The sequence below is a fragment of the Gymnodraco acuticeps genome, unplaced genomic scaffold (genome assembly GCF_902827175.1).
Source record: "Gymnodraco acuticeps unplaced genomic scaffold, fGymAcu1.1, whole genome shotgun sequence".
NCBI classification, from domain to species: domain Eukaryota; kingdom Metazoa; phylum Chordata; class Actinopteri; order Perciformes; family Bathydraconidae; genus Gymnodraco; species Gymnodraco acuticeps.
In genome coordinates this window covers 3,434,090-3,444,890 of record NW_022991180.1, presented here as the reverse complement: position 1 = coordinate 3,444,890, position 10,801 = coordinate 3,434,090, and the positions used below count along the sequence as shown (strand labels likewise).

General features: G+C 43.2%; 1 protein-coding gene across 1 annotated transcript; it reads right to left on the bottom strand.

Moving 5' to 3' along the window:
- Positions 1-777: 777 nt before the first annotated feature.
- Positions 778-9,836, bottom strand: ndnfl (neuron-derived neurotrophic factor, like). The gene is made up of 4 exons (XM_034237747.1): positions 9,597-9,836; positions 6,478-6,730; positions 4,379-4,503; positions 778-2,890 (listed from the first exon to the last, which is right to left on the bottom strand). The coding sequence occupies exons 2-4, from the start codon at positions 6,654-6,656 to the stop codon at positions 1,443-1,445; spliced, it is 1,752 nt and encodes a 583-aa protein (XP_034093638.1). The 5' UTR covers positions 6,657-6,730; positions 9,597-9,836; the 3' UTR covers positions 778-1,442.
- Positions 9,837-10,801: the final 965 nt, after the last annotated feature.

Below are 10,801 nucleotides of genomic sequence, written 5' to 3'. Positions count from 1 at the left end.
GCGACGTGCTTACGTAACGACCACAGACGGCCTCTCATTGGTTCCCATGATCAGACTCGTCAGACTATGTAATGAGGATTCATTATCACAGATTTTCCTTCAAATATGAATGAAAAACGAATTATTACTTTACAACAGATAAAGGTAGGCTTCTGGGAAAAAATGATTTACCTTCGTGAAGATAGTATTTATTTGTATAAATATATAGACATACAAATGAATATGATCTGCCATTTATCAGGTCAGGTGTCAACAAGTTTAACAAAACCTGACATGAATACAAGCCTCTAGAGTAGACACTACAACATCAATATGGATTATTAATTAATTTGAATTAAATTGAATATATATTTACACTATCATGACTATTTACTGACATACTGACATTATGTACTTGAAGTATCAATAATTCTAAATTATTGTGATTATTAAAGCGTGTGAATGTCCGAGGTAATATCTGATCTGTCTCATTCAGCCTTTATGTTGCTACTTGGTAAAAATAAACAAGTTATTACTTGAAAGATGTTTCTTTAAGAAAGATAATAACCTCGCAAGGCAGGCTACTACTAGGGTTACCATGATGGAAACAATATTAAAGTGTCCCTTTCCTTCAACTTTTGAATTAAATGGCATATATTGGTAAGGCACTAAGTTTCCCGGATCTATTACAGTAAGCTTTTAGAAATCAATTTGGTAAAATAATCAAATTTATAAATGAATTATACATTTATAATAAGTCTTATTTGCATACATGCAGCACTCAGTCAAGGACATACAGATACTGTAGTATTTATTGGTGCGTTTGAAGCAGCACAAGAATACATCAAAGACAATGAGGCAAGTCACTAAGTATTTTTCACTGCTTCATGCGAAAGCAGAACACAAGATACACACTGACTTTGAACTAAGCATCTGTAGATTGCACCCATCTGTGTTTATAAGCCTGTACAATATGCAGCACTGAAGATATACGCTGCAAACCCCCGTCTCAGATGTTATCCAATTACTGCCCCATCTGTTTCTGTTGCATATTTGGCACAGTCTCTGTTGTTGTTTTTATATTGACTTTCTGTCATCAACAAACTCATTTGTCCTTTGTACTACGACACAAAATAAGCACTTGGACAACTGGCACATCATAATCATGATAAACAATGAAAAACAAAATGACAAGAGCCCAAGAGTTGTATTGTAAATGTTATGAACTTTTGCTGGTGTGCAGATCCTTCTCATATGTTTCCATCCACTTGCATTGATAGTGCAAGTGGAGTTTGAATAAAACCATTTCTCCTCCAGGGGGAATGTTTCCTTGTTATGGCTACAGTCTCTCCACAACAGTCCAATGGCTTTGTTCTCATGGTCAGTCTTTGCAGCATGTCCATGGCCGATGCATTTTCCCCTAAAGTGGGACAGTCTTAAAATCTCCTGTAGGGGGCGGCAGCTCAGCACTCCTTTCTGGTCTTCAACATCTTGCTGGCATACTTGATAGGGATCCCCCAGCGTCTCATTAGATAGACATCAAACACATAGGCCATCCCTGGCTCCAGGCCCCCGATCACAGCAGTAGTGACGGCCCGCCGAGGATTCAGCTCCTGGAAATACTTGCAGAGAACCCTCTCGGTGTCAGAGCGGGACTCTGGTCCCAGACAGGGCGAAGTTAGAGCAGACGCTCCCCCTGCTTCTGCTCCATGCTCGCCCAGCTTCCTGCGGTACACACAGTACAAGCTTCTTTCCTCTGTGCCCATCCACGCTAGGGTGACGCTGTTGCAACCACGTAACCTGTTGAAGGACTTTATCTGCAAGGTGGAGGGTAGAGATGGGACCCCTCTCCGGTGGTAGGCTGAGGAGGTCTGCATTTTCACTGAAGCCATCAGACCTCCCAAAGTTGGGTCAGCAGCATCAGACATCCTGCTTGGGGTAGTTCCTTCTCTCTCCAAGTGGATGAGATAGGACGGACTTCCCTGGAGCCAAATGTGTGCTAAATCTCCCCCGACAGCCTGGGAGCTCAAAACCTGACCTTTACTTGACACAGTGACCTTGACTTTTTCCCCTCCGCCGCAGCTCTGCAAAGTGAGGAGGCCACTCTGCTGAATGCCCCGTGGACGGAAAGTGAAGAACTGCTCGGAGTTGGAGCCTCTGTCGCTGAAGGTCACCCACCTCAGCTCTCCTTCTCTCAGAGTGACGATCGCAGCCCGAGCCTCCTCATGCGTTCGAGCAAATGTCCCCTTGTACGCCATGCTGGTCCCATTCAGCCTGTCGATCACAAACACGTCAAAGTAATACTGCGTCTCTGGCAGGAGCTCAGAGACGGTGCAAACGCTCTCTGTCCCCTGACACACACACTGGAGATCAGAGTACTCATCAGTGGGGGAAGACGCTGCACTCTGGGCTTCTGGGTAAGAGTCCCACTGCTGCCACCACCACTCTTTCAAAATGGGCCATGCTGTCACTCTCCTCCTCCTCTCCTTCTTTTCTTCTTTTTGGTCGTTTTTTTTCCCTATTTTCTCTCGTGCAGCGCAAACACTGGGGTAGTTTTTCTGAGAGTTGGCGAGGACACAGTAATCGTAGCTTTTCTGTGACTGAGGGAGGCTGGTGATGGAGGCACTGGGCGCCCAGCTGAGGGTGACACTGGTCATGCCTACACCCAGAGTGTGAACTCTGTGGTCAGCTGGGAGCAGGGGGAAGGCTCCGGAGGGCCCCGGGCCTTCATGGAGGTACACTGTAGCTCTGGTGTTCTGCTGTTTGGAGCGCAGCCTCAGGATGTAGATGGTGGCATGGGATTTGGAAAGACCCTTGTAGGTGTCAACTGCACTGCCTGTGAAGCTGTACATTTTCTCCTCACTCCCCAGACCTTGCCACCACACCTCGGGCGTACTCTTTTTGCTGCTCCCTGTGAGGAAATACAATAAAAAGCAAAATCCATTGTTACTTCACTTGGATGTTTGTGTATGTGTTACTCAGTTCAGAATTAAGTTGATGCAATGCTATTAAGTGAGCAGCAATTGTAATGTACACACACATACCTGACTACAGAAACTCTCTCTCTCCTCTGTATGGTCAATGTCATCATGCCATTACATTGAATTGTGTGGATTTCCCTACAATTATTATTTATTGCAAGGCACAATGCACCAATCAGTAAGTGAAAAGGTACATACCCATCAGTTTTGTCATGTTTCAATTTAAGAATTAAGTGCCAAAATAATGTGGTTATGTGTAGGAGAAAGATCATGGTGATATTTAATGTGCTTTTGTCATTCGAATAAGGTGCTCAGCAGTAGCACAGTTATACAAACTGTACATATATGTAGGTGTACACACAGTTTTTCACTTTAACAAAGGATTCTGGGGGTTGCAGCAAACACACACACTGCAAATTGAATGGAACAAGAACAACAGAACAACTCATCGATGAACCAAAACAAATAATGACACAATGTCAATTGCCTCTTCACAGTCACTCTTCACTATAGTGTACGACACAACTGGCCACAAAAACCCGCCACCACTTGTCTTCACTGTTCATCACTTTTCAAATGAGACCAAATGTTACAGAATCAAAGTGAATAATTCAGGCTGGCATGGGGACCCACAAGCTCAGGAACTGAATGATTCATGTGTCATTTTATAACTTCATTATTTTACCATGTAGAGAAGCTTGTTTAGTTAGCCAGGAGAAACACCCACAGAACACTCTGAGGCACATTTTCTTTTCCAGAAATCTTTTTGAAGTCAGAAATACTATTACTTTGATTTACTTGGTGCACTTATTGCCATGACTTAACTTTTAAGCCATTTTGTAATTCGTTTTTTTTTTTTTACAGTTTATTCAACATTGGGATCAATGGGTAGGCAATGCTTTTTGGTTGATGGGAGTGTTTTAAAGAGATTTTTAAATCCAAAGCCTCATATAAAATGTATGGGAGTGTGACAACCGTATGTGATTACACTCACTCTCTCTTTCCATATAAGAGATATTGTGGCCTTTCAAAGAATATATAGCATTCAACTTGGGTGCAATGCTGATAAGATGTAGAAAATAAGCTTATCCACCTGAGAGTTTGTGACAGTGACAATTGGAGGCAGTCGCTTTTTTCAAAATACAAATGCCTCATCAGTGATATGAATCAGTTTATTGATCTATAAGCGGGACATAACAGTAAATAAAGCTGTTAAACAAGCAATGCAAAGACTTCACACTATGCCATATGATGTTCCAAAACTATTTTCTACAAACTCGCATTAAGCAAGATTAGAGTATTTGCCCTCTACTAAATCCCCATCTGTTTGATAGTACAGATAATATCTAATTGATGGTTTTGTCTAAGCCGGATGCAGGGTAACGTGTCTGAAGGTAGGGGTCTTACGGCTCACTCACACTCCAGGCTCTTGAGGGGTTTGTCCTTCAGGGTCCGTGCTGAAAGGCTCCATTCGATGGGGAGGTCACAGGGACTGACAGTCACCGACATCCCCGGAGCCTTCTTCTTCAGCGTGAAGTATAGCCTGTGGAGAAACACCACAAATCACAGGAAGAAGTTGTTTGATTCATCACCGCGAATGTCAAAAAGATAACATCTTGTTTCCATTCAGCTGCGAGGTGATGGATGTAGAAGAAAATATATCTTTCAGTGCCGATTGTGCCGCCTTCCTTCGGTTCAATGGATGATTTGCAGATACAATGGGCTGGTTAAAATGTTCTTTTTTACAGAAAGCGTAACATTTTTCAACGTGGCTGATGTTGCCAGTCTTTCTATTTGCCTACATGCTGATCAGTCATTTGATAGCAGATCAGGAGAGGTGACCTGGGATCAGTTGATAAGGCTGCATTGACAGTTTCAGATGAATATCTGCCGTGTGCTGTATCTATCTGGGATCGTGCTTAGCATAGAAACTATTACATCCCTTATTGTGATCAGATGTTTTAGGGACAGTGTTTGTGCATGCTGTATTACAGATTTGCATCTCAGATGGCAGTTTGAGGACATTTACCAGTCTCACTCTGGTGGTTTGGTATTATTTTAAAACAAACAATCCCTGTTGGAAACTCATGAACCAATTTTCAACTATTCACCTTCACAATGACGTCTGAATGAAAGAAATCTGTCTCATTTAAAACCATGTAATTTCTTCCCAGCTAGTTAAGCAACTGCACGGTTATTTGTCAATAAATATTTGTTTTCCCTCCTTACAAACATCATTATTCATGTTTCTGTGCAGATGGCGGTTGTTTCCAAACAGATGTGCGACACTTTCATTCTCAAGGGCGGTCTGTGGATTATTTAATAGAGTGATTAATTTCAGAATCAGTGTTTTCTCTCCATTGTTTGCCATGTGGTTCTGCATGACTACACCGGTGGACAGACTGCAGCACACAGGGAGATGCATTTCTCAATTTTCAGCTCCCAGTTTCAGAAAGCAAGCACTGGCACTGGTGTGTAGGGATCAGGCCAAATGGGCTCGACTTCCTCCCGCTTTCGCTACAGTGGTGCTGGAAACAGCCAGTGTCTCTAAAAGGTGGTCGGAGGATGGCTGGTGACTTGTTATTGAAGTGGAAACACTGGCGAATCTGATGAGCAGGCCTCAAGATTTATTCATGAGCTTTCCATGAACTGCAAATTGGCGAAATCTTCACTTTTTTTGTTTTGTTATTGAGTTATTTAGTGCGGTGTTGGGTTTCAAAAACATTTACTGACTCTACTTTTTATGCAATTTTCAATTACAGCCAGTGAAGGAAAGAACACTTATTCAAGTGCTATACTTACATTTTGATGTGCCAATGAATAGGGTATTTCCATTTTATGCTGACTTCTACTTCTACTCCAACACATTACAGATGGGAATATTCAACTTTTTCTTTGTATTTAGTAAGTTTAGTCACTAGATATTTTATGGTTTTGATAAGTAATCCAAAAGATAATCGCCAAATAAATGATGATTTATTATTATGGGATAAGATGAGAAAGGACTTTATTGATCCAGGGGGAAATTCACAAGCTAGTAGTATATCAGTAACAAAGTTAAATCTAAACCTACCATTACCAGATGCAACATTAAGTACATATAGTATAATTACTTGTATTAATTGGAGTTGATTTGCTAATATTTTTGTGCATGTTCTCAATAGAAAAGGGTCATTGAATAGTGTATAAATGCAATAAGATTTAGTTACTTTGGTAATGCTACTTAGGTAGTACTTCTTCTAATAAGAGAAACCACAAGATTTAAAAGAAAAATGTGTATATATATTCTTTTTAAGTAGCTGAGATACTTAAATCTATTTCCATCGCCTCTGCCTTCAGAAGTTGTAACCGTAAAAAGTCCAGACTTACTTGAGTAGACAATTAATTGATTACTGAAAAGTTAATCAACAGATTGATCATCATTGACAATTATTATTAGTTGTGGCCCTAATGGCAATCAACAACTAAACCACCTGATGGTATCCTTCATACATTTCCCCATCCCATCTGTTCCTACCTGCGGGTTCGTCCTTTGGGGAGAGTTAGAGATGTGATCTTTCCTTCTGGGAACCATGTAGTTGGGCGAAGTGGCACCTCGTTCTCCGGTGCCAGGGAAGAATGCACCTGGGGCCACGAGGAGCCACAAAACAGTGCCAACGCTGCACCGAGACACCAGGACAAGGACCCGAGTGCCATCGCTGCTTCTTCTGTCTGTCTCTTTCACTCTTTGACTTTCCTTCCGTCACCACGTCTTGGATATCTCCGGGGTTCTAAGAGCGCATGGTGGAAAGGTCAAGGACATCAATGAGCCCATCAGCAACACACACATACATGCAAACACACACACACACACACACACACACACACACACACACACACACACACACACACACACACACACACACACACACACACACACACACACACACACACACACACACACACACACACATACCATGTATACATCACATCAGGGGACATTACATTGACTTACATGTATTTCCTGGAGACTTATCCTAACCTTAACCATAACCAACACATGCCGAACCCTAACCCTTACCCTTAACCTTACCAAGTCTTCACCCTAAAATGAATGATTCCCCTTATGGGGACCTCCATTTTGTCCCCATAAGGGAGGCGAGTCCCCACACGTGACTGTGTAAACAGATTTAGGTCCCCACAAGGGCCCACACACACATACACACACAGCAATGCACTTAAACACATTCGGTTAAAGTTCTACTGTACCATTCACACAGAAACTAAAGAGCTGTGGCGGCTGATGATTCATTGATATGAAGAAACATCCGTTCCTATTCAGACAGAATTATTCATGCCGTGGAATAGAGATTGCCATGCTATGTTTCTTTGGGATGTGTGTGTATAGCACAGCTTGACACTCACTGTAAGACATAGCAGTACTTTTCAAAGTGTGAAGTGGGTTTCTAATATCACTCTGAAGTCCTTGCCTTTACATCTACATTTCTATTTTTAGTCGGGGGAGTTCAGATGAGTCTGTTCTGCAAATCATGGTTATTAGCAGCCATTGTATCAGGAGGAAGGTGACGCCATGCTGATGTGGAGAGAAGTACATAAACAACACCTGGAGGTGCTCTGATGCAGTCAGACCCAATCAGCATACATAAACGCAACGCCTGACAGGAGCTGGTATCAGATTATTCTGCCTGTCCTTTATACTATTTCTTTCACAGTGTTTCTCTTTCTCCTGTCTTTTGTGTGTATATTTATATATAGGTGTGTGGTTGTGATTTAGTGATAGTGGAAAGGATGATTACAGGTCTCAGTGTTGCTCTTGCTCCCCAGAGACAACACATTTGTTCAAAGTCACAGTCTTCACAACACACTCCCCGCCTTCCTCTAACAAGGTGTATTATGTCAATGCTGTTTCCTATAGATCAGATGACAATCACAGTGGAACCATGGAGGCGGCTCCAGAAGGTACATCTAAGTCGTTCAGGCCCTGGGACACACGGAGATCCAAACTCACAAACCGGCGCACAGCTACAAAGTCACACCGAGGCGCCTGCTCATTATCCTTGCAAAGAAAGAGGGGAGTGAACGACCCATAAAGCTTTAACTGAGAGACATGCAGCGGGAGAGAGGTAGATTGAAATGGGAGGGAGGGTGGTGAGGAAGGGGAGGCTGAGGAAGAAAGGGCTGTGGAAATGGAGAGCAAGAAGAGGAGGATGTTGGATCCCGGAGTAATTAGAGGGAAGGAGACAGAGAGAGGAAAAGAGGAGAAAGTGCAAGTGGAAAAGAGGAGGTTGGAATCAGATGGGAAAAAACATTATTGCCATGCAACAAGGTTGCAATGAATTTGTTTCGGTGTTTTAGCCAGACACATGAGGCTGATTGGTGTTTACTTTAGCCCCCATGTCGAATGGGTTCTAATGTGTCACACATTACCAGCCGGCTGCACAACCTCACACTCCCCCTCAATCAGTCTCCATAAAAATGAAGACACAGTAAAGCTCGTCGGGCTTGTTTCTTCAAAACGCAGCCGCTGATCAAATATGCATACAGCTCCTCAGCAAATGATGGCCAATTGAATTTTCATAAGGCAAAAAGGCTGGGTCTTACAGAGAGAGAGAGCTTAGTGGACTTAACCACCGCCCTCTATAAATAAATACACACTCCCCTTTAAACACAGGAGCTCATGACTTTGATGGTCCCGCTCACTCTCTGCTCTTTTTTCTTCTTCTTTTCAAGGGTTTCCTCTTTCCATTGTGTTTATCCCAGACTGTCAAGTGACTGCATTTATTCTGGATAGTGTTTGGGTTTTAATTAAGGATATTCCAACCCTGCACTGTTTGTCTTTTCCTCTCTCTCTCTCTCTGCCTTTCTTTTTCTGCCTACTTTTCACTTCATCTGGCCCCTCATTTAGAAGTTGATGCAGGCTCAGTTTCAGAGGGACAGGTTGAGTGCTGTGTGCTATGTGTCCGCACATTGTACTCACTATCTTCTATCTCCCTGAGCTCTGGCAGGACCATCTGCCTTCTGTTATCTGTGGGCAGGGGCAGATTAAATGGCATGGGGTGGTCCCTGCAGGATCCGTTGTCCCCCCAAACTACTACGGGCAAAGAAACTGGCCTCTGCTCCATGATGGCGGTTGACGAGATGACAACGGGGAAAAATGCAATGACCATGGAACTTGATAGGATTTTACGGCAGATTTTTTACCTCGCTGCATGAATATATTAACCCTTCTCCCCTTCTCCCCGTTTTCCTTACTTTCATTGTCCCTCTGTGCATCTCTCATGCACTTTCCTACAGTATCATGCTTTTTTTTATGCGTACTTTGTGTCTGCCCTTTCTCTTTTTTATCACTGCCTCACTTCACAGACATACTTTTCTTTCCAATGACGTTATGGGTAGTCAGAGAGAGAAAAAACAGACAGGGACATACAATAAAACATCTGCGTTCAAACATCAAGAAAAAACCCGATCCTGCAACAAATGAAAAGTGCCCAGCTTTTAAGAAAAACCCTCCAGAGACCTTACAAAGAACTGATCCAAAGGAACAAGTTGCTGACTTACACATCCTGTTGAAATATGACACACTCACTCACGCATGCTCTGCAAGGACAACAACATACAAGCATGCATCACCCTTACCTTCTCTCAGTGCACGATATCCTCTCCTGCGCAGGGAGTGAGGGATAGGATCAAATGAGAGAGGGAGTGAGGATGGAGGAGGAGGAGGAGGAGAAGGGGATGAGAGCCGGGCGCTAAGAGAGGAGGAGCGACAGCAGGTTGCAGTCGGGTGTTCTTCTGACTCCCATGGGGTGATGCTCACTCCTTCCTTCAGGAGGTGTCTCTCCAGGGCTCAGGTGTCCCCTCAGGGCTGTCCCACCTGCTCTTTACCCTGGTGTGGTCCCTCTTCACCCTCCTCCTCCTCACTCTCTTCACACGTGGAGGCTTGTCCTGCTAAACACTGTGAATGTCATCCGCTCAGTGGAGCTTTGTGTCCCCCTCTTGTCTTCTCGTGTTACCTCTGTCTCTCTTTCATCCCCTTTTCCCTCTGTTTACCTGCAAGTGAACAGAAATGTGTGTGTGATTGTGTGTGTGTTTGTGTGTGTGTGTGTGTGTGTGTGGGTGTGTTTGTGTATCTGAATGTGCAATCTGAGAGTGGGTGAGTGTGAGGGGGCAGGCGGTGAGGTCGCTGAATGGGGGTGGTGAAGAGAGAGAGAGACTTTGCATTGTTAAGAGCAGCATTAGGGAAAGGGATGTGATGTAAAAGTGAAATACATTAACCGTTCTCTGATAACATCTGTATTAAGAGAGCGTTTCCGACTGACTGTTGGAGGTTGTTCAGACTGACTTTAAACAATCATCAAATGCAAGGACGGATTATTATATTTATCCAAATATTTCTCGTTTTCTCTGACATTAAAACAAACTAAAATATGAAACATTTTTAATAGAAACACTAACTGGACTGTTGGAGGTTATTTTTTTCTGTGCAGCAAAATAGTTTAACTTTTAACCTTAAAGGTGGGGTAGGTAAGTTTGAGAAACCAGCTCGAGATACACTTTTTGTTATATTCCATGGAATGCTCTTAACATCCCGATAGCCATGAATATCTTAAGTGCTTTGATCCATTAAATCCATTAAAAAATGTCATCTGTGGAAACCGTAGTTCTGTAAAAAGCACGACCAATCATCTGAGCCGGCCCGGCTAAAATAACTGGATGGCCTACCTGCCTGTCAGCCTTCCATCCAGGGCCGTTTCTTCCTATATGCGGACTATGCGGGGGCATAGGGCCCCCGCGGCCACTAGGGGGCCCCCAAGCTGAAAGTATTTTTTATTTATTTTTTA

Excerpts from the sequence above, each read along its gene's own strand:
- ndnfl (XM_034237747.1), bottom strand. The coding sequence starts at position 6,656 with ATGGCACTCGGGTCCTTGTCCTGGTGTCTCGGTGCAGCGTTGGCACTG. Across the intron at positions 4,504-6,477 it reads CCCAAAGGACGAACCCGCAG|GCTATACTTCACGCTGAAGA; the intron begins GTAGGAACAGAT and ends GTTTCTCCACAG. Across the intron at positions 2,891-4,378 it reads ACCCCTCAAGAGCCTGGAGT|GGAGCAGCAAAAAGAGTACG; the intron begins GTGAGTGAGCCG and ends ATTTCCTCACAG.